The sequence below is a fragment of the Balaenoptera borealis genome, assembly GCF_965194805.1.
Source record: "Balaenoptera borealis genome assembly, chromosome: 1".
Taxonomy (NCBI): domain Eukaryota; kingdom Metazoa; phylum Chordata; class Mammalia; order Artiodactyla; family Balaenopteridae; genus Balaenoptera; species Balaenoptera borealis.
Window position 1 is genome coordinate 33,327,599 of NC_138860.1, and position 24,129 is coordinate 33,351,727.

Genomic DNA, 24,129 nt, shown 5'->3' on the forward strand with positions numbered 1-24,129 from the left:
TTGAGAGTGGCGGCGGCCGCGGAGCGATTGGCAAGCTCGGCCGCGGCGAGGAACGCCCCGAGCGCGCGCCCGGCGGGGAGTGGCCCCGAAGACCCGCGCCGCCGCCGCCGCGTGTGGGGGCGGGGAGGGCGGGGAGGGCGGGGCGCGAGGAGCCGCGGCGGGTGCGGCGGCGGCGGGAGATGCGGGCGGCTGCGGGCACCCCGCGGGCTTGGCTCGGCCGCCGGCGCCTTCTCCGGCTCCGCCGCGGGGGTCGCAGCGGCTGCCGCGCCATCCTCGAGTTCCCAGCTTGAGAAGGCGGCGGGCGGAGAGGAGCATCGTGTTCGAGGCGGAGACCCAGAGGGAGCCCCGCGCGTGGCCTCGGTGAGCGGCCAGCCCCGCACGCCCCGTCCACCCCGCGCCCCGTCGGGGTCTTGAGGCCCGCCAACGGCGGGGAACACGGGCGGGGGCGAGGGGCTCGCTGCACAACAGGAAACGAGCGCGCGGGGGCGGGCGCGGGGGCTGCGGCGCGCGCTCCCCTAGGGATCCGCCCCTGCCCCGCCCCGCCCGCTCAGGCGGCCCTAGCCCCGAGGCGCGCAGGTAGATGCGGCGCGCCGCGCTCCGCTCTCTTCGCCCCTTATTTGGTGCCGCGAGGTCCCTGGGGCAAAAGGTGGCAGTGATGTATTTTTTGGGGGGGGCAAGAGGGGAGCAATTCTGACTTTATGTAGTGACAGGAAGTTGGAAAGTGAAAGTACAGTAATTCAGTGCTTACCCAGGCCCGGTGAGGTTGCGGCTCTTCCCCCGGACTTTGATCTCCTCGGGGGCACACGGTCATCCGTGTCTCTTCCTCTCCCCAAGCTCGCTATTCATCCGGTGTCAAGTTTCATTTCTTTTTCTGTTTCTCTCCCGCAAACCCCCTCCCCTCTTTACTTTCCGCTTAATGTACAGCTGCCGCGAGGCTGGTGGCTTCTTCATTGCTAAGAAGATCAATTGGAAACATCTTTTGGGGGCTGACTATTAACTGGCTTTGGCAGGAAATAAAGGGCATTGTTGACTGAAGTAGTCAAACGATACACAGTTGGCTTTTTCCCAAGCTATTGCTATTTGAAGTTTAGGGCATTTAAAGAAAGACTCTGGAATTTTATTCCTCATCAGAACGGTTCACCCATCTCTTTGGTTGGTGGATCAGAGCCTCCCTCCCTCTTTGCCATCTCCCACTCACCGCCCCACTGCGTGGAAAACTTGGTGCTTCAGTATTTAAGACTGTCAGTGGTGTTTTCATTAAAATGTATTGTGATTCAGTTTTCCCCCTCAGGAACTCTCCCCTCTTTAATTTTGTTTAAATGTTAAAACTGCGTAAGTGGAATACATTTAGGGAAATGTTGTTTTTAAGTTTTATGGTAATGTAACAGTACACTTTTAATATTCTGTTAATATAGGATACTGTACAGATACACCAGATTACTTTTTGACAACTACGATGACTTTAAGTCGAAACTAGTCTTGATACATTTCATAATTTGCTTTTGTTTTACTTAAGCAGCACTCTGAATTTGGAGACATTTATTTTTGGGGTCTTAGCTACTGTTTCTGAAAAATAGTTGGGCCATGGGTCACCACAGCAGCTGGACTATGTGTATTGTAAACACGTTTAGGGTGGGAAAGGTTTCACTTAATAGAGGCTTCCTTTCCCTAATGAGTTACTTCAACATGCTCCTTCTTTCATTTTAGCACAGGGACTAATCTACTATCTTTGAAGTGTTAAGTTAGAATCAGTTATGTTTTCCACATTTAATCCCTCAAAAATCAGATTCCTTCACTTGGATCAGTTAAGTATTTCCCTCCCTCATTATACTTCTACTAAAAATCTCTTTTAAAACTGTAACTTTTGGAAAAAACTGTAATTGTAGAAACATTGAGATTTTCGTGAGAAGAAAAAGAAAGGGTTTTGGGGTTTTTTGACTGATAATAAGAATAAAAGTATTTAATATTTTTGACTTTATTTCACTCTGTAATTTTAAATAACTGTCTTCTGTAACTTCTTTTCCTTTAATTCTCTTTTATGGCTGAAGAAATTGTTGAATTTCATATTAAAGCACACTTTTAGGAACTAAAATGAAAGGTTCAGCTTTACTATATGCCCAGTGGTTCACCACCTTTTCAGTCAAAGAATAAACTGATATCAAAATTGAATGAGTAAAATATTCCTTTAAAGTACCCACTGAGGATGTCCATTTTACGTCTTTGTTAGTTTTTCGCAAAAGAAATTTTTTTTCCAGTATTTAAGTCCAAAACCACAGTGCCCATTTTCTTTCACAACCATTTCCCATCCGCGACGCACTGTGAAGTACACTAAAGAAGCTGCAGCGTTTTCCACACAGTTGGGTTCTGCCCTGCAGTATGCAACAGCCCCACCAGCGTTTGGCTCGGTACACACTCTCTCCTAATAACCAAAGGGAGAGGTGGAAGGTAAACCCACACCACCTTGGGAACACCTCCCATTTGCTCAGGATGGCGCTTGTGTACTCATTGTGGAGATGTTGATGGTTCTTTCTTTCTTTTTGCATGTATTGCTTAGCCATTATAAACCTGTAGGGCTCAAGCACTATCTGCATGATAGGCATTAAGACTCTAGGATTTGGTTTGGGGAATTTTTCCAAAAATAAATGGAATTACAGGCACCAAATTTGTAATAGTCTTGAGATTCCAGTTCTCTGCCCCGTTCACTTTCTTCTTTCCTCCTCTCTCCTCTTCCCCTCCTTTCTAGCTTCAGCATCACCACCATTATCATTCTCTCACACATATTCACACACTGCTGTAAGCATTGTTGATAATGAAGATGATGTCTGGAAATGTCGAGACTGGGTTCTCTGGTTAAGCTGAAATTTACTGGGAAGTAGTTGTAACAGATTTAGACTAACAAATAATTGTTTAAATGGGAAACATGTAGTTAAAAAGTAACTTGCCATGAACAGGCATTATCAGAAGAAAAGCCTCTGCAGTAAAGTCAGAGAAATGGCAGGGACTCCCCACCCCCCACCTCTCCGCCCAATACTTGATGGATATAATATAAAACCTCTATTTTAACCCAGCTTAAGTGAGGCTATGGGAAACTATGATTTCTAGTGAGCATAGTTATTTAGCATTAAAGTAGCATTTCATATTTGTACATTATTATCACTTAGTATCTAATAATGTAATACTTCTTTACAAGCCACTGGTGATGTGAATGCTTTTATCCATCTAGGGAAGTGGTTTCCCTAATGAACAGAGTATATGACTGTGATGAAAGAGACTTAGATTCATGGCCTCAGTTTCTCCATTAACTCTGTAAATGTGGGAGGCATCTCCCCTATTCTATTCTTTATTATTTTCCCAACTCTACTTTTGGATGACAGTATCTCTGTATAACCAGCTTCGAAGTGATAACTGAGGATAATTGGAGGACTTTTTGAAAGTCTCAGAAAAGTTACAGAAACTCAGGTATTTTCTAGTATAGTTCCTCATCTTTGCCCTTTTTGGAAGCAGACATTGCTGACCCTTTGTGAGTCGGACATAGTTAGAGTTAGGTTTCTCAGGCCTAACTTTTGTATTGTTTGTTTTTAACATCTTTATTGAGATATAATTCACATACCATAAAATTCACCTACTTAGTACAGTTCAGTGGTTTTCGTATATTCAGAGTTCTATAATCACCACCACGATCTAAATTTAGAATATTTTCATCACCCCATTAACAGTCACTCCCCTTTTCTTCTCCCCACCCATTCCCCATTCCCAGCCCTAAGCAACCACTGATCTACTTTCTGCCTATTCTGGACGTTTCATGTAAATGGCTGGCTTCTTTCACTTCGGGTAATGTTTTCAAGGTTCATCCACTGAAGTAGCCCATATCAGTACTTCATTCTTTTTTCTGGCTAATATTTCACTCTGTGGTTAGACTACATTTTGCTTGTCCACTCGTCAGTTGTTGGACATTTGGGTGGTTTCTACTTTTTTGGGTATTATGAATACCACTGTGAACATTCCTGTGTAAGTGTCTGTGTGGACATATATTTTCATTTCTCTTGGGCATATACCTATGAGTGGAATTACTGGGTCATATGGTAATTCTATGTTTAGTATTTTGAGGAACTGCCAAACGGTTTTCCAAAGTGGCTGCACCATTTTACACTCCCATCAGCAATGTATGAGGGTTTCACTTTTCTCCACATTCTAGCCAACACTTATCATCTGTCTTTTTGATTATAGCCATTCTAGTAGGTGTGAAGTGGTATCTTGTGTGGTTTTGATTTTAATTTCCCTAATAACTAATGACACGGAGCATCTTTTCATGCGCTTATTGGACATTTGTATTACTTTTTGGAGAAACGTCTTTTCAAATCCTTGGCCTATTTTCAGTTTGTTTTTTAATTGTAAGGATTCATTATACTTTTTTGATGAAAGTCCCTTATTATTTGAAAATACTTTCACCCATTCCAAGGATTGTCTTCTCACTTGATGGTATTGTTTGCAGCACAAAGTTTTAAATTTTGATGTAGTCAATTTACCTGTTTTTACAGTATTTTAACAGAATTGATTTCATTTAAGTCCTGTTCTGATCCAGTGAGATCTAATTCATAGATTTAAAAAGGAAGGTTTTTTGTTGTGTGTGTGTGTGTGTGTGTGTGTGTGTTAAGTTCAATTATAGACTTTTTAGAATGTGCTTATATATGGCCAGAGTTTCTGCCCTAAAGAATTCTTCCTGGGAGGGTGGGAGGGAGACGCAAGAGGGAGGAGATATCGGGATATATGTATATGTATAGCTGATTCACTTTGTTATAAAGCAGAAACTAACACACAATTGTGAAGCAATTATACTCCAATAAAGATGTTTAAAAAATATTAAAAAAAATTCTTCCTTATAAACAAGGTGTTTTGAAGTTTTTGTGAGGAAAATAACTTTGTGAGAACATTTCCTTGCTGCTCCATTGCCTAAACCAATGGTTGTTAACTGAGATGATATGGTCCCCCCAGGAGAACATTTGGCAATGCCTGCAGACATTTTGATTGCCAAATTGGGCAGGAGGTGCTACTGGCACCTAGTGGGTAGAGGCCAGGGATGTTGTTAAACTACAATGCACAGGACAGCGTCCAGGAACAAAAAATAATCTGGCCCAAAATATCAGTAGTGCTGAATTTAGGAAACTCTGGCCTAAATAGGAAGATCCTAAAACTTGAGATACTGAAAGATATTTCAGTTACAGTCCTGATAATCAAATAAAGGTTGCTAATCAAATAAAAGGAGGATCTATGCAGGTGGAATCCCTGTGGACAGAATGGTGACAGGACTTGTAACTTAGGGAACATTTTGCTGAATTTTCAGTGTTGCCAATTTATGTGTAAATTACATTTATGATAATGGAAACTATTTGGAGGAGAAATACCAGTGGAGCAAAAGTAGATTATTCCCTATACCTCTGGGCCACCCTGAGACACACAACATATCCTGGCAAATAAACCAGCTGGGCTAATTTAGATAGATGCTGAAATGGTGGTCTCCTCGGAGAATATGACAATGAGTTTTTAAGATAAAATTTAATAACAGTGATACTCTACTGGTTGGCATTCGTCAGTCTGCTCCTGCAATTTATGAAACTAGCTTTATCTCACAGCAAGACTTTTCTTAAGCAGCGTGGCATGCTTAAGAGTTTGGACTCTGGATCCAGATTGCCTGCGTTTAAATCTCAGCTCCACCATTTACGTGTGTGACCTTAGACAAGTTACTTAACTCTTTAATGAATCAGTTTTTTCACATGTAAAATGAGGCTGCAGTAGTATCTGTCTTATAGGATTGTTGGGATAAAATGAGGAATTAGTCTAATACAGTTAGAGTACTTAAAACAGCGTCTGACATATACGGTTGGCTGTTAACTGTGTATCTTATTCGATGCCTCTTTCAGCTCATTGCTATGGACAGTGCTATCACCCTGTGGCAGTTCCTCCTTCAGCTCCTAAAGGAGCCTCAGAACGATCACATGATCTGCTGGACCTCTAATAATGGAGAGTTCAAGCTTTTGCAGGCAGAAGAGGTGGCTCGTCTCTGGGGGATTCGAAAGAACAAGCCTAATATGAATTATGACAAACTCAGCCGAGCCCTCAGATACTATTATGTGAAGGTAATACACATCCACCTCAAAACAAGAATTGATCCTTCTCTTCTGGTGAGGTTAGAGGTACTAATGTCCTGGTTTATTTATTTATTAAAAGAAATTTTTTTTAACTGAGGTATAATTGACAAAGTTATATTGGTTTTGGGTGTACAACATAATGATGCGATATTCGTAGACATTGTGAAATGATCACTGTTCTGGTTTATTTTAATTCAATTTATTTTACAGCTTCAGCAGTTTGGAATTAGGCTGACAGATGTAAATGTTCCAGGTGTATTTCTGCAAATTCTTATTCAGTACCCAACTCCCATTGCTCATATTTTATTCCTAATTACAGTTGTCTTTAAAGAAAAAATGATTATAGAGTTGGAATAAGGAAAAGGAAATTTGAGATTCTTGAGGATCAATAAATACTCTTGTTTATATCATAATTTACTTTAAAAATTGTCTCATATTTACTCATTTTTTTAGCTCTACTTAATTTTTACTTTTTAGTTTAATCTGGAACACAAATTAATACCTTAAAGAATAGCTGTTAATACCTAGATGTGATTTCTTAGTTAAAATTTTGTTGTTTAATTTCTTATTATTTTGAATACATTCTTGGGCACTGAAGTAAAATAAATGGCTCAAATGGGTAGAATTAAAGTGAGAAGCTGGGATCTTAATTTCTTTCACCTTTGAGTAGTTGATGTTATCAGCTTTCCTGTATGGAGAGATGAGGTAAGAAACAGCTGGAGTTTCTGAAGGAAGTAGGAACCTTAGCAGAAGTAATATTCTGAATTCCTTTTTGCTTCCTCAGGATGTGAATGGCTTGTACCTTTGGAGTTATTTGAGATTGCAGTTCAGCGATTTTTGACTTCATACAGATACTTGGCTGACAGTGTTAAGCAATTAAAATCTTTCAGCTTTTATGTAACATATTAGTTCAGTTGTTAATAAGACATTTAAATGTTTTTAACTTGTACTCCATAATAGTAGGAACTGTGTTTGGTATGGCTAGATAAATTTAGATGATTTTGAAGTTTTCAAGTAAACTACCTATCAAATAGAGAACCCCATTAGGTCAGCTTTTTCATGGGGGTGGGTAAAGTTTAAGAAATGCTTAAGAAAAGTTTAAGAAAGTCTAAGAGTGCTTATTTTATTTATCTACAGAATATCATTAAAAAAGTGAATGGTCAGAAGTTTGTGTACAAGTTTGTCTCGTACCCAGAGATTTTGAACATGGATCCGATGACAGTGGGCAGGGCTGAGGGAGACTGTGAAGCTTTAAGCTTCAGTGACCTCAGCAGCAACAGTTCCAAAGATGTGGAGAATGGCGGGAAAGAGAAGCCACCACAGCCTGGTGCCAAGACCTCTAGCCGCAATGACTACATACACTCTGGCTTATATTCTTCATTTACTCTCAACTCTTTGAACTCCTCCAACAGGAAGCTTTTCAAATCTATAAAGGTTGAGAATCCAGCTGAGAAATTGGCAGAGAAAAAATCTCCTCAGGAGCCAACACCATCTGTTATCAAATTTGTAACCACACCTGCCAAAAAGCCACCAGTTGAACCTCTTGCTGCTGCCATTTCAACTGGGCCAAGTATTTCTCCATCTTCAGAAGAAACTATGCAAGCGTTGGAGAATTTGGCTTCCCCCAGACTGCCTTCTCTGGAAGCACCAACTTCTGCATCTAGTGTAACTGCCGCTTTTACCACCACACCACCTATTTCGTCCGTGTCCCCTCTGCAGGAGCCTTCTAGAACACCTTCACCACCGCTGAGTTCCAACCCAGATATGGACACAGACATGGAATCAGTGGCTTCTCAGCCAATGGAACTTCCAGAGGACTTGTCCCTGGAGCCTAAAGACCAGGATTTGGCTTTGCCAGAAAAGGACAAAACAAATAATTCATCAAGGTCCAAGAAACCCAAGGGGTTAGAACTGGCACCAACCCTGGTGATCACGGGCAGTGATCCAAGCCCACTGGGAATATTAAGCCCATCTCTCCCTACAGCTTCTCTTACGCCAGCACTTTTTTCACAGGTAACACTTTCTTTCTTATTAGTGCCGCATTTTTTTTGTTTTGTTTGTTTTTACTCACCTTTTAAAACAAATCCAGAATTTATAACCTCAAGTTCTCATTTGGCTATGTAGGCTTGCCTTACAGAAGGTTATATGACCCTGTGAAAGTAACCCAATTCCTCACCTCAATTAGGATTGTCAAAATAAAAGGTTTGGAGTATTGTGTTAAAAAATTCATTGTTCTACAGTAAATAAGTATTTGGTTTTTCCACTTTCTCCTAAAGAAAATAAGTATATTCCCTCTCTCTCTCTCTCTTTTTTTTTGGGGGGGGGTCTTATAAAACAACAGTGATAATCTCAAGTTAGAAGACAACAGATCCTGAGGTCCTTACAAGTTTGTGCAGTTATTTTCATTAGCTATTTCTTAACTTGCTCATCTCATATAACATTTAAATAGTTAGATTACTCCCAGACCTACGCATTATTAAGGGGAAAATATGTTTGTGACTCAGTTACCCATAATTTCTCCATACCAAAATTCAGATTGGTTTCGTTTTTCTATTTGAAAAAGATTCTACCAAAAACGGGTTAGAAAATATTTTGACCTTTATCTTACCTGGGTTGTAAAAGTAATTTCTGAATTTTTCCTCATGATAAGATTTCCGACTTGGAGATACTTGGAGTGGAGAATAGGACAATATTTGGATTCAGAGCTATTTGTGTATTACAAGGGTAAACATAATTCTGATAAGCCATTTAGTTATATTTTTGGTTTGTGTATTGCAGACGCCCATCTTACTGACTCCGAGCCCCTTGCTCTCCAGTATCCACTTTTGGAGTACTCTCAGCCCTGTTGCTCCCCTAAGTCCAGCCAGGCTACAAGGTGCTAACACACTTTTCCAGGTAAATTACATAAAAGCTTGTCTTCTGTAATTGGGGTGTGGTAAATGAAGAAAGAGGCAAGAAGGCAGTATCCACTCTTCAGTTAATCATTGTAAAACTTCTACTTAATAAGTATTGCTTAGATTTATTTTTGAATTTCTAAGTGTTAATTATCTGGTCAGCAAACAACTCAGATAAATATTCATGGCAGAGTTTCCTTTTCATTGTTTACTATCCCATACATTTGAATTAGACCAAGAATTGTTTAAAACTGTAGTAGATTTTGAGCCCATCCAATTTTTTTTTTGGTCATTTTAAATGCTAGAAATCCTCTTTTCTAAAAAAAGAAAATGTGTATATATATATATATATTTTTTTTAAGAGGGGTTTCCCCTTTTAACTGAGGATTTTAAAAAAATAGAGAAAACTCTTGAGAATAGTATATCAAATACTACCATTTCCCCCCTCATTCAGAATTGATATTCATCAGCATTTTAAATACATATATTTTTCAAAAAGAATATTGTATTACCTCTTAACCAAGATCTTAGGAAAGGTCTCACAGCTTGCTTTATTTATTTATTTATTTAAACCCTGCAAGGCAGGTATTATTAATCTTTTTTTTTTAAGGTATTTATTTATTTATTTTTATTTTATTTTGTCTGTGCTGGGTCTTCGTTACAGTACGTGGGCTCTTTGTTGTGGCGTGCGGGCTTCTCTGGTTGTGGCGCGCGGTCTCTAGAGCGCACGGGCTTAGTAGTTGCAGCACATGGGCTTCTCTCGAGTTGGACTCTCTAGCTGTGGCGCACGGGCTTAGTTGCTCCGCGGCATGTGGGATCTTAGTTCCCCGACCAGGGATCAAACCGTCGTGCCCTGCACTGGAAGGTGGATTCTTAACCACTGGACCACCAGGGAAGTCCCGGTCTCACAGCTTTAAACCATTATTTTGCCCAGAACATCTAGACTTTATAACTTGTAGGCTTTCTTGTAGTTGATTCATTCACTTATTGAAGGGTGACTCCCTGGGAGATTTTCTTAGATTTTGTAATTTAAATTTTCATTTGTTCTTTTGGAAATGGAATGGTGAGGGGGAATAAAAGAAAGAAAATTAAAAATCTTACTACTTCTGCAATTTTTTGCAAAAACTTATAAATTATTAAATAGAGTGTTGAGAATTTTCCATATTTCATTTTACATTTTTCTTTGCCTCTCACAAACAGATAATTGAATTATAGAGAGAAAGTCATAGTGCTCATGTAGCTTCAGCTTGGAATCTCCATATAAATTTGGTCTCAGAATACATGATGGGGAGCCCTTTTCTAGGATGAGCACCCTACAACTATTTGCAGCAGTTAAGAGATGGGCATCTCCTTCTGGACCTCTTTTTGACAGTCTGTGATTTGCTATACAATTGAATTATACTCTGTAGTGCATGCTGTCATTTACTGAACTTTCTAAAACCTTCATTTGAAGTCAAGTGTGAACCTGTGTACCCTAGCATCTGAGGGAAAGTATAGGTTTGCTCTTTCCATTCCATCAAGGTATGCTGGAGGGTGTTAATATTTAACATGTAAGACAAACAATTTTTTTAAAGTGTTTGTGACATCATATTCTTCCATGATAAACAATTACTGCCTTTGTCTTGTGAGCCACTGCAGGTGGATGTCATGTTCTGCCTCAGGGAATATAATAGGGACAGAAAGTGAAATTTAGGGTTGCATAATAGGATGATAATGTGTTTTATTTTCTTTCTCAGTTTCCTTCTGTGCTGAACAGTCATGGGCCGTTCACTCTGTCTGGCCTGGATGGACCTTCCACCCCTGGCCCATTTTCCCCAGATCTACAGAAAACATAACCTATGCACTTGTGGGATGAGAGAACCAAGGAATAAAGAAACAGAAAGACACCCAACATGATTACATTTAAAGTGAGCAATTGATATGTCACAATGCTGATAATAGACTATTGTGATTTCTGCCATTCCCCATTAAAAATGCTTTTTTAGGATTCCCTTTGAATAGGACCCAAGTTAGACTGTGTATAAAAATGCCTTAATTGGAGTCCAGACTCCACCTCCCTCTTTTTCTTTCTTTTTAAAAAATATTTTGAACTTCGTGTTAAAGAAATTTTTGGTGGGGTTTAGCAGCTAGCTATGCTTTGCAAGAGAATTAAGAACAAAGTTACTCCTCCTGCCTTATTGGGACCCTTTGGCCAGGAAAAAAATTATGCTTTGAGCATGTTATATAAAGAAATATTAGTTAAATGAAATGGGCCATGTCTTTAGGACTTAATGTGCTCTGTTGAATATTGAGTTGTGCATAAGCAGTGGAGGAAAAAGAATCATTCCTATTCACACAAAGTAAGATTGGAGCAGGACTGTTGGGTAGATTCTGTTTTGCTATGAACTATAACATATGTAAGCAACTCCACAAAAAGGCATCTTATTTACATTTATTCAGGGTGGATCTCTTAGCCATATGTGTGATCTTGTCTGAACCTGTCAACAGAGCATGGAGCTAGTTTATTCCCACATAGGGAGATTTTTAAACCGGGGACTTAAAACAGTATTTGGAACAACCAGTGAGAATATGGGACCCCATATCTGGCACAGAAATGTCATCTGCTCTCTAGGTGGTATGATTACACACCCACGGAATACAGTATGGTAAATGATGGCTTTTAGGGAGATGAACCTGGGGTTTGAAATTTTGAGGCATCTCTGAGTCAAAGATTCAATTGAATAACTTGAAACAACATGTAAGGCTTTTCTCAGTTGGAAGGTACCGGCATGAAGGACCCTTTTCTTTGTTCATTTTATCCGATTTTCTACTGTATATTTGTCTTTTAAATTTAAGGTTGTTAGAGGTTGTGATAGTTTTAACAATGTAATTAGGAAGATGAAAAGCAAAGTGAAGCCTCCAAATCTGTAGTGAAGTAAAGATATGCTTATTTCTTTGAGGTTTTTTTTTTTTTTTAATAAGGAAGGAGCAGAGTTCATTTGGCAATGCTCATACACAGGGATTGGATTATTCATATTAGTAATGAAAAACTTAAGCCTTCATCTCTACCAAATTTATAAAATATTACCATATAGTAACCAGTGCCAGGTGCAGACAGATTTGTTGATCCCCTAAACTGATTTGATACCAACATCACAGTTGAGTCTTTTGAAAAACTTGGCTTTAAAGTCCAGGATCAGATGATATGCTGCTACCACCACCACCACCCTGCCCATTAAACTAGTCTTTTAACCCTAGAAATAGTTCCTATAATTAACCACCTGAAGTAAATGGAATAAGGGAGTAGTAAGGACTTGAGGGCTCAAAGTGACACTGCTATAAACCAGCATTTTCCAGATATATAAAGTCCACTTTGTTTTATACAGTATGGAGAAACTCTAGCATAAGATGTCTATGCTAGTTCATTAGTAGCAGAAGGATAGTATTCAGGGAGCTGCCTTTATATTTGTAGTGTTGGAGACCTGTTACTGGTTCATTTGTGGTTATCAGCTGAAAAGTTCTGTTCCTGAGATGTGCAATAGCAGTGTTGAAAGGTAGTGTTCAGTAGTGATGGGGAACAGACATACTGGATTTTCTTTCCACATTGAATCATTTCGTTTGCATGCCTCTTTGAAATTAGACTGCTCAGCAGCACTTTGGACTAGTTTTTATTAGGTTAATTCACATTTTGTACATTAGATAAGTAAATATTGATGGCTTGATTTAACTAGATATTTTAAATTTTGAAAGCACAAAAGTATCTTATTTTGAGTCAAAGGAGAAAAGCCATTGGTTTGTTTTCATAGATAGTATCTTTGATAATTAACCGTCTCAGCACAGGGGTGCCTGGAACCAAGGGCACCATTAAAACTCAGTCAAAGCAACTTCCTAGGAACCAGTTTGAGTGAGTCCTCTGCCTATAAACCTCTCCCAGAAGTCTCTGAGAGGTGTGGGCCTTAGGAGGTTGATGATGATCTGCTTTCTCTTTGAGATCAACTATTCTGGGGAAGTTGGTGTGTTTGTTCGTGTGTATGTATGTGTTCACTTTTTTAAGTGAAATGAAACTGCAACCATAGTGCAAGTGTATGAGGCAGATCGTTTTATTTGTAAACTACCTCCTTCTTGGAAAAGTCTCTGTTTTGTATTTTTTTGAACATCCACAGAGTTCTTCTTAGCATCAAAAGGTGACATACCACTTAAGATCAGTATTCACTGGAGAGACTTATATTTGGTAGCGGTAGCTGGTATCCATCACTAGTCACTCTGCCAGGATGAATGCTGGTGGGCAAAAGTAGCCCAAGTTAAGATAGGGGAGCAGGTTTAGTGAGTTTTTGCGACTTCTGCTGTGATTAGCTTAACTTTTCATTTGCTCTGGCCGATATCTAGTCAGTTGTATGCTGTGAGATGTTTAACCACCAGGCTCTCTGAAGGGAAAAAAAGGCCCTTACATTGTAGCATTTGCTGATTCCCATGATGTAAGTTACTCCCTCTGTGGCTGAATTTAAGCCACCACCTTGGAGTTGAGAAGGGGGGGTGCACAGTTGGCTCAGAGCCACACACTCAGCCAGCGAACCACTGCATTTATTTCACCCTAGGGTGGATTTTCACATAATTTCTAAAATAATTTTTTCTTTTTGGTTTGTCACAGTGCTTTTGTGATATAATATTCCTCATGGCATATTTTATGTGTTCAAACAAAGGTGGAAACTTCCATTGTTTTTTTAAAAATTTATACATGATGGAAGAATCCAGAAACCCTCAAAAGGTCAACCTTATGCTTCTTCGAGTTAAAATATAGGTTTAATTTTTCTACATCTTGGTGGTTAAAATACAGGTTAGAGTAATTTTTTTCTTTACATTTTGATGGGGAAAATAAGCCCATGAGCCTATAGTAAAAGGGTACTGGATTTTTTTTTACACTGGATTTTTTTTACAATTCCTTGAAGATTTACATACTATATTAGAGATCAAAAAAGGCAGCACTGACTGTTGAATCTATTTACATGGCACAATTTTTAGTTTTCTCCATACAATGCGTCACTTAGGCTTGGAGGAGACAGTAAATCAGAGGCTTGGAATTCTGGAGCTGTAACTGCAGGCTGTTGATATTATCACTTCAGTTCCATTCACACTTGGCATTGTGTGATGTCTAGTCTAATGACATTGTTTCATCCTGATCTCAGAACTTGTGTTATGATTCTGAAGTTCTCAAGGGCAGTTTTGTATGTTTCTAGTGAATTTATGCACATTAGAGCCACTCACTGGCATTTCAGAAAAGCAGTCTCCAACCTTTTTGAACACACACCTTGATCAATAAAAGGCTTTGAACACAAATACCCTATTGCAAATTTATATGTATATATGTTAAGTTATATACTGCTATACTAAAGTCCTATGTACACTATAAGACATAACACAAAACAGAAATTAAGGATGGCATAAAAATAAATCTTGAGTAGAAATTCTAATATTTTTTTCCTGCACCTAGTAGATTGTCTTGTGCACCCCCCTGGAGGCATGTACTCTACTTTAAAGCCCCCTGACTCAGGGTATTGTTTGTCAGTCTAATCTTGAAAAATACAATGTGGAAGCTTTGGTTTTGATGTATGGGGAAATCCTTTACATATTTGATTTTTATGTAAAATCTCCAGTAGAGATTAGGAATGTTTCAGCAGAGCTTGTCGTCAACTTTCTGAAATTTCCTATTTCTTTTTCATAAGAAATTTCTTTTTCATATGTTGCCAAATAGCCCATTACCAAATGTTTTCCAGAGCTTCAGGCTTATTATTTTTGACAGCCTGTTGTCTCTTTCCTTTTCATATTAGGTGTGACTTTATAATTTACTTTTATTTTACTAGCTGCTCTCAAACTTCTTTTGGCCTTATTAATGTTACATTTTACCAACAATTTCAGACTTATTTCAAGTTGCTTTATGTTAAAATACATAACAACCTCCATTTTCTTGCTGCATTGGTAAGTTTTTTTTAATTATTATTATTTTTTTGGTAACATTTTGGCATCTGAAGAAATAAATACTTTCTTGATGGGTCTGTTCTATCTATCTATCACTTCATTTATTGTATATATTTTATTTACCCATGCCAGAAATCTAGCATTGTGCTGAGGTGCCATTCTTAGGTGTGTAAACAAGTATGGCGACAAGTGCAGGTCTCTGTGCAGAAGCCTGGAGCTCTGAGTGAAGGACCACAGCAACAGGAAAACTAGACTCTTCATGAAGTACGTAGTCTGTGATCTGAGGGTGTGACAGGATGGAATTGAGAAGTTAATTGTTCAATTCATAGTAGTGAAGTGGAGGCCAGCCATAATTATCTTGAGCAGGTACTCTGACCAGAGAATTAGTTCGATGGAAAGTGTTTGGTTAATTATCTTCTTGGTTTTGGGTCAACAATTAAATGGGTTGTTACTGTTTTTAATGCTGCTGGCATTGCCTGAAACAAGGTGCCCTGTTATTTCTCTGTGTCATCAGAACTCTGCTTACTGAAGTTGAAGTTTTAATCTTAGAATCTAGAATTCTTGTGGGTGGTGGTGTATTAAGCAAGAAAAGAAGGCGGTTTGATTTCATTTCTCGTACTTGGTGGAACCTGTTGGATGAAAGTCATGTTTTTACCTGTAAACAGAGCAGATCTGAAAAGGTGAGTTATTAATGTAGTATAAATGTTCCATTTGAAGCTGCCAGTTTCTTTAAGCTACTTTTCTGAAAAAAGAAAAAATTGTGATAGATTGACAGCCTGCCAGAAAATAGCAATTTCTAGGGTGCTGCCATCCACACTTAGCTGTTCTGAAAATGGAAATCAGAGTGGTTTGTGTAAGAGGGGAAAGGTTGGCTCTAAGCTTTCTATAGAAACCAGGAAATTCAGGCTGTTGTTAACGTTTTAAATGAAACCTTTAACAAGAAAATTTATGAGGGATACAATCAAACATAGTAAGTCTCTTGAACTCTAATCTTTTGAGTATAATATACATCAAGAAGTTTTATGAGGCTTAAGTTTTTATTTTAAAATATTTTTGGAAACTAGAGCACTTCTTTCCAAGTCATTGTGATTGGCTGAGTGCATATATGTGTGTGTATGTATACTGATGTATTGACTGAGTATATCTTTGTGTGTATGTGTATAAATAAATCTATTTTTCAGAGGGAACATATGGTCATCCTAGTCTAGGATGGTTCCTAGGCTATTTTATACTAAAACTTAAACACAAAAATTGGCTGCACTTTGCAGTTGTCACTTTTTAAAAATTAATGCCTTGCACATTTCAGTTTTTTTAAATGCATAGAATCATAGGCCTTAAAGACTAATTGCTTGTCTACTCTTTAGAAATACTGTACAGTGCTACATGTGACATACTCTAAGCAAAGTCATCTTAAACTGTTTTCTTATGTTCATGTATTATTGAGCAAGTAAGAATGTTCTTTCTAAAAATTTCTACATTTTTGTGTTAAATCCTTGTTACGTTGGGTTCTAAGTTTCTCAGAGAGGAGGTTTATACTAGACGTAGTATTTCTAAAATACAGATTTAACCATGATTGATATAGTGGTGGAGGAATTCTGGCATTGTAGCCTATTCATCCTTTTGAACTGTACATAAAAAGCATTAGCAGAAAACTCAGAGTATCTTGGGCTGAATGGTCTTCTCAACTTTGCCTTGTTTCCCATAAGGGCCCGTTCTTGTTCTTGTCCCCTCCAAGGATTATGAGCCCTGCGAGGACAGGCCTGGGATCTTCTGGACGGGTTGGGGGTGGGGAGGTGCCCTGTGACTGGGCCTGAGTTCTAGCCAGTCCATCATTCAAGCTTGCCTAGAGTTCAGGGGTGGGAATGCCATATACTGGTATGAAATCACTTGGCACTTTTTGGGACACCATTATTAGCACTGTTCTGTTTTTAATAACTGGAAGCACTTAATGATTATTTTGTTTAATTTCACCTTGAGGATATTGAGGGTCAGGGAAGTTAAGGTTTATTGCTTGCTTATGTTTTCTGGAACTTAAGACTGTTTGGAGAAGGGATAAATGGATTACCCAATGAGCCATTCTAGGCTCTGTAAGGTATGGTGTTTTGGCTAGGATGCTTTAAAATAATTTACAAGCTTTTAATATTCTGCTTTGTAGAAATGTATGACTTTTAATGGTTTGCAGTTGGTGGATTATACTCAACTTTGTGAATTCGCCAACTTTAAGTTTCTTTTCTGTTTAATCATTGTTGCTTATTGTCTGTCAGGTAGGGGACACAGTCCCTCCTAAGACATTTCATACTTTTTGTTTTTGATGGCAGTATTACCAAGGGCCTTTAAGTGTACATTACATTCATTGCTTATGTGATAAAGTAGCATATTGTATGAACTTCCCTGTTCAGTATTAGTGAAATGAACTAAGATGCATATATGTAAAGATAGAAATGAATGCAATTAATTTTTGATTACTTGAGGCCTATTTATTTGGTTTGGCCATTTGACCTTTTCTAGTGACAATCATATGTATTTCTTCACTTTTACCTTCTAGCAGTTTCATTTATCTTTGTGGGTAGGGAAGATTAAATATGAAACTCAGTCCAGTCATTTTGCTACTGGTTGGCTTTGGTTTGAGGCAAATAAAATTTTTGTCTTAGTTTTTTAGAATTCTGCCCTTTTCACTAGATAATCAAGTTGGCTTTAAAAAAAAGTGTACAATTTTGTCCTTTGAAGAACAAACTAATAGTTTTCTGTGAGCCCTACTGGATCTTCAAGTATGGACATCACTTGAAAATTAAATACTGTTAAACTTTTGATTTTCGTCCACCCCATCTATAAGTCAGAAAAAGAGCATGTGTCTGATGTGGTGTTAACACAGAGAGATGTATTCTTTTACCTCAGCGTCTTAGTTTGGCCTCTGTAATAAGAACTTGTCAGGGTGCTTTTCTTAAACTCCTATTCATTCAGCTGAGAAGACAGTTACTTCATTGTTTATTTTTCCCCTTGTTTATTTTATTGAAATTTATCTCATAATATCTAGTATCCACTACTTTTGTATAAACAGAATACTTACATATAATGCCAGTGCACACCTACCCAAAAGACTGCATTACTGTTAAATTGTCATTAATAACTTGTCTTGATTAATCTCAGTGTAATTTACATGAGGGAGACCTTCGAAATATTAAAATCACTTTCTTTTCTTTTTCCTAAAAAAGCAATTCAAATGATGGTAACTGCTAACATTTATTAAAATCACATTAATTGTTGATGCAGCTGGAGAGAAACTGCCACATTTTCTAGCTAAGCAGTCTGACTTAACGTGTTGGGAAACTAAGGGATGTTGTTTTAGAGTAGTTAGTATGGCTGTAGCCAGAGCCTTCAGCTCTACGTGTGTGTGGCAAAAAAACTTTACAGAGTTTAGGTTGGTGAGGAAGAATATGCGCTGGCACTTTGAGGGCTTTATAATATGCTGCTTTTAGGAGGGAAAAGTGTAGTTGATACTCAGTGCACCTCCAGACATAGTAAGGGGTTGCTCTGAATAACCAATCAGGTGATCTTTTTTTTCTATGGCTTCAAGTTTTATGCAAAAATATTGTTAAATTCTGTAATGATGATATGCATCTTTTTAGAAAGATGATACGTTTTTAAAAACTATTTTATATAAGAACTGTCAGAGGAATCTGCTTTGTATAATGGCAAGCTGGCTTTAAGAAAGCACTGTATCAAATTTACTGAAGTCCAAAATTATATAGATATGTTAATAGATGTATGTGCAACTTGATATGGACAATTGTATTTTTTTAAATAAATATTTTTAACAAAATGACTTTCTGAATTATTTCCCTCCTCTCACATCTATTGAGGTAGTCTTTGTGTATTATATTCCCATCTATGCTAAATGTGGGTAAGGAAAGTTCAGCTTTCCCAAAGGTTATCAATCATTAAAACCTGGCCTTCAACTATTTGATGTGTATCTACATTAAAATATTTAAAGCCTGTGTTGAGATAGGTAGTGAAAAGGGGAAACTGTAAAATGACTGTTGATATAAAAAGGAATTAAAAGAGTACTGACTGGCTAGAAAAATTATTTGCCTTGTGAAATCTTTTTATTTTACTTTTAAAATTTATTTACATTTTTAAAAAGTATTTAAATTTTAATCAATCAATCAGGTTCTTTTGTTTTAGTCCTTTGTAAGAAGCAGCTCTTGCTTATTTCTGCTCTAGGCACTGTTTTTTCACGTAGTTTTTGAGGTTAGAAACTAGAGACTTCAGTTCGTTCAGCAAATGAAGTTAGTTAGGCCTTTTTAGAACTGGTCTGATAAAATATACATGGGGGCAAGTGGGGTTATAATAGGTGGCAAAATCACATCAGAGCTCTGTTTCATATCTCTAGATGAAAATAAGAGTAACAAACTAACTGTCCCGCAGGGGACGACAGTTCACTAGCCCTGGTGAGATGTCCCTTCAGATGATGGGGCAATGTTCACTCAGCACAGTGGGTGGTAACCACTTGTGAGGACTGCTGGATTCCCCTAAACCAATGTTCTCAAAATGCATTGCCTAGAACAGTAGTCCCACGAGGGCGAATAAGTTTGGGAAATGGGGTCTTCACCTCTTGGAGAGTCGAAGTGCATATTAGAATATTAAAAGCTCTAAGAAATCTTTTAGTAAAAATAACCTGTTTAATCCACCATTTTCTAACCTTTCTGACTGCTGACACGTCCTCTTTTGAGAGGCATAATGTCTATTTTGCAATTATCAATACTTTGTGTTTCATAGATGCATCTAATGATAAAACGAATATCCTAATATTGGGTAATTTTCCAGGGCTGGCATTATTAGGTAAGAGATAATCATTAACAGTTGTAAGAGTTCACATTGATTGTCACTACAAAGCACTGCAATTACTGGAATACACCCTGTAACTGAAGGGAGTCCATGAAGTTGACTTCATTTGGAATAATTTCCAAGAAGAGGGCATTATATAATGAAAAATGAAACAGGGACAATAATTTCTAATAGCTGTGCAAGTTAGGTGGCAAGCATTGGTGGCAAGGAGGTTGCTGGAACAGAGTTGATTTTATGGTCTCATATGTTTGGAGTACACATCATTTGATAGAAACCCCTCTCTAGTCAAGGTCACCTTCCGTATTGCCAAATCCAGTGGCTGATGTTCAGTCCACATGGGACCTTGTAGCAGCACTGATTACTTCCTCCTTCTTAAGATATTCTTCACATGCCTTCCAGGAAACCACATTCTCTCCTGAACTTCCTCCTACTTCTCTGGTTGCTTCTCTCATTTACTCTGCTGGATCCTGTTCTTTTCAAACCTCTCGGTGTTGCAGAATCCCAAGGCTCAATCTTCGATCTCTCTCTACATTTACTCCCTAGATGACCTCATTCAGTCCCGTGGCTTTAAACATTCTTTATATGTAGGTGACCACGAAGTTTGTATCTTCAGGCTTGACTTTTAACCTCTAGATTTTATATCTATCAGCCTTCTTGACATCCAAGATAGCATCATAAAATGAACATGTCCTGAAACAACTCTTGAGCGCTCCCGTTGTCTTCCAGTGTTAAATGGCCTTATCCCATGCCCATAACACAAATCAAATGCCTTTGGGGTTATCCTTGATTCCCATCTTGCTCTCATGCCCCACACCTGATTTATCAGCAAATTGTCAGTTTGACTTTCAAAATATACTTTAACCCAATCACTCTGACTACTGATGCTACCAACATTGTCCAAGCCACCACCATCTCTTACATAGTTCACTGCAATTATACCCTTTCTGGTGTCCCCAGTTTCATCCTTGTTCCACAGTCTCTCTCTTTTTCACACGACAACCAGAGTATTACTTTTAAACATGTAAATCAGATCATGTCCCTTGCTGCCCACAACTCTCCCAATAACCTCACCTAACTAAAAAAAAATAATAATAATAATCCACATTCCTACCATGGCTTATATGATCTGACCCCCCAGCTACCACCCCAACTTATTTGCCACTGTTCCCGCTTCCTCACTGCACTTAGCCACACCGGCCTGCTTGCTGTTCCTCAGACGCTATAAGCATATTCAGTCTAAGGCCCTTGCACTTGCTGTGTCCCCTGCCTGACGGGAATACCTCAGGTCTTTGGATGGTTGCTCCTGCCTCTCATTTCGGTTTCTGCATAAATGGCACCCCTTTAGAAAGGCCAGTGGAGCATCTCTTGACATTCCCTCTTCCCATCCACCTTCCCTGCTTTATTTTTCTTTACGCACTCAATGATCACTCACCCTGTGGCATGTTACTTGTTTACTGTCTTTGTGAGGCAGGGACTTCTGTCCCATTCTCTGCTGTATCTGCACCTAGATCAGTGCTTTAAACCTAGAAGGTGATCAATAAATCTTTTTTAAATGAATAAATGAATTCTCTAAAAGACTTTTTATGTCACTGTGAATCTGGTATACTTGCAGATTCTGGTATACTGATGGGTTAGATTCCCACATCCAAGTGGCAGAAGGAAATCTGGGAACACGGTGATTCCACAGCACTCTGAAATGTCAACACCCTTCAAAGAAGATCAGGAAAAAAGCCTACTTTCTCTGTAACTGATATTGAAGTGTGGTATAAAACCTACCTGCTTCCCCTTATTCTGATCATATGTAAGAGGGAACAGTGGTTCTCAGTCCTCCCTCTGAGAGTTTTGTTTCTTCTAAAATAATCAGCCATGGGAACCTACAGTATGAGAGAAACCTGTCTTTGGGCAACATTTGGTCATTTGTTTCTGAGCTTTTATAAAAGGATCAATTGTCCTTCATAATGGACAACACGCTTATTAAATTTAAAATATTTTATTTTAGGAAAGGTACTCTTAGATTTGTTTCAATCTTGTTTTCTATATTCACAAATTAATCATGATCACCTTAGATATAGCTATTGATTCTTCTTTCTAAATCTGTATAAAAAGGATGTTTTCTTGAAAAAAACCACAAGAAAAATATAACTGCTTTCTTTTTCCCCAGGTCAGTCACTCACTCTGGTTAGATTGCACAAGTAAGTCTGGCTGCCATCTAATACTTTTAAGTATTTACAGACATAGTTAAAACTATACCCCTAGACCACCAGCTTTCAAAAGAATTTAGATCTGTTTGACTTACAATAAATATGTACCAAACATATGAACAGTTTCTAAGCTGCTAACGAGGAGGTTTTAAAAATAAAAATTGCTAACAGTTATTAAGCAAATTTCTATGTCAGGCATATGATAACTGCTTTACACAAATTCACTTAATTCTTTCAGAATTCCTTTGAGGTAGGGTGAGGTTCTTTTAGAAATGTCACTTTACAGATACAAAAAAGCAAGCCTGGGAAGAGCCTCAGTGATCTGCCCAGGGCCACATAGCTACAAGGTGAGGCCAGGGCTTGAACCAGGTCTCTCTCTATAGCCAGATTCTCACTGTGACACCATGTTGATGGCAGATGGAGCTGGCTAACATGACAATGCCGACGGTTCCAAGATAAGCCTTTGGTGTGGGGCATGTGAACTGCTCCACTTGGACAGGTTATTGAGAACCATGATCCACTTATTTTATATTTATACATGTACATTTGTATTTACACAGAGAAAGTGCTGGTAAACTAACACACAAACAGCCACTGTAATAGCCATTTCACTACTTACAGAAGTCTCAGCACTCTTACCCGCTCCAAGTTGCTGAGTTTGCATTCTGTCTCTGTATTACTACAGGATTTGATCTGGACAGGAGCTGATACTCCTTGACAGACACTGCTTTCAGTATACTGCACAGCTCGAATTGGTCAGTCGTCCAGCTTTATGTTAAAGAAAATTCTGACGTGATATAAAAAGTTTTTTTCCCTATAGAAGATGTAAAGTTTAAATTAGATATTTTTGAGAAATTCTTAATGCTCTTTCTATACCTTTTATAAGCCATTCAATGTCAGTAAGAAGAGCAGAAACTCTATCCCATTCTCCCAGACAACTTCTGGACCAATTAGCATTGATGATTAGCAGTGGTATGCTGGTAAATGTTTATCAGATGGCTCTCCAAGGGGACAATAAAGCCATGATTTGTAGCTTTTGCCAATTTCTGTGGTGTAAATACTCCCACCATGGCTGATCTCAAGCCACTAACGTGTTATCACTGAAAGTGGAGTTGGAAAGACATACATGGAAGCATACCTTTATATAATATTTCTACCCTGCAGGCACAATAAATAACTTCAAGAGCATAGGTATAAAAAAGTTAGGAAGTGATGAGTTTTGAGTAGTTATAGTTAAATTACATTAAAAACAAAGGTAATAAGTTTCTCTAATTTAATTTTAAATAATGGCTGGGTTTAACAACCAGCTCTCAAAATGAAAACTTAACAATTGGCTTTTATAAGCTGGTATGAGCTAGCCCAGCATACCACTGAAGTGCCCCAAAGGTAGCAAGATTCAACTTTTCCTTTCGATGTTTTAGATTACAGACGAACTACTGACAGCAGCAGCAGGAGTTGGAGGGCCTTTGGACTATAATAAGTAAAAGCACATAAATACTTTGAGCATGCCAGGGAATAACTTGGGGTTTGTTTTGATTAATTTAAAGTCTGTCTACATGTAGCAATGATCATCGCTCTTTATAATTTCAACTTATTTTTTCAAACTTCAACCAAGAGTGATCTTCAAACCCAGGGCGTGGTCCATGAAGGCGGCGGCCAGTGGAGTGAAGCATCTAGCTGTCTTCTTCCTTCCCAGCTGGGTATCCTAGCCCGCTCTTACCAAAAGTCTGAGCCAGGGAAGAGGAGAGTAACTTGAATAGCCAGGTAAACATCTAATGATTTGCCCAGGGAGGACCCAGGTACCAGAACTCAATTTAATTTCTTCTACCCAACCAAGTATTAGTGAAGATCGGAACCAAGGCGTCGAGAGGTTGCCTCCGCTGCCACCCCAGCTTTCTTCAGCCCTTTGACCTGAGCTGGTGCTCAAGAGGCCAGAAGTCTTCGCCAGCCTCCTTCATCTAGTTTTACCTCTGGTAGCACTCCAGGCTTTCCATTCCAAGTGCTTTGTCCTGGGTAGGAACTACAAGAGAAAAAACAGGTAGCACGTTTCAGCAGTTCTGATTAGCCCTTATTCATCCCGAGAGCTTACTT

At 38.7% G+C, this 24,129-nt stretch overlaps 2 protein-coding genes across 6 annotated transcripts in view; one reads left to right on the forward strand and one right to left on the reverse strand.

Moving 5' to 3' along the window:
- The first annotated feature begins 119 nt into the window (after window positions 1-119).
- On the forward strand, window positions 120-18,812 carry ELK4 (ETS transcription factor ELK4). Of its 2 annotated transcripts, none has more exons than XM_082392436.1 (5): window positions 120-360; window positions 5,919-6,191; window positions 7,284-8,159; window positions 8,925-9,041; window positions 10,777-18,812. In XM_082392436.1, the coding sequence occupies exons 2-5, from the start codon at window positions 5,928-5,930 to the stop codon at window positions 10,873-10,875; spliced, it is 1,356 nt and encodes a 451-aa protein (XP_082248562.1). In that variant the 5' UTR covers window positions 120-360; window positions 5,919-5,927; the 3' UTR covers window positions 10,876-18,812. The 2 variants fall into 2 exon arrangements, with proteins under 2 accessions (XP_082248562.1, XP_082248563.1); XM_082392437.1 differs by having other exon boundaries at window positions 121-360; window positions 5,919-6,134.
- MFSD4A (major facilitator superfamily domain containing 4A) overlaps window positions 11,893-24,129 on the reverse strand; it is a 37,205-nt gene continuing 24,968 nt past the window's right edge. For all 4 annotated transcript variants that reach the window (XR_014244761.1, XM_082392390.1, XM_082392389.1 and 1 more), the window contains one exon: window positions 11,893-24,058. Coding sequence is in view for 3 of the 4 variants with exons in the window: in XM_082392389.1 (XP_082248515.1) it covers window positions 23,962-24,058 (97 nt within the window). In the remaining variant the exon portion in view is untranslated. The remainder of the gene's footprint in view (window positions 24,059-24,129) is intronic.

Coding starts and splice junctions, on each gene's coding strand:
- ELK4 (XM_082392436.1), top strand. CDS start 5,928: ATGGACAGTGCTATCACCCTGTGGCAGTTCCTCCTTCAGCTCCTAAAG. Junction 8,160..8,924: donor CGCCAGCACTTTTTTCACAG/GTAACACTTTCT, acceptor TGTGTATTGCAG/ACGCCCATCTTACTGACTCC. Junction 9,042..10,776: donor GTGCTAACACACTTTTCCAG/GTAAATTACATA, acceptor TTTCTTTCTCAG/TTTCCTTCTGTGCTGAACAG.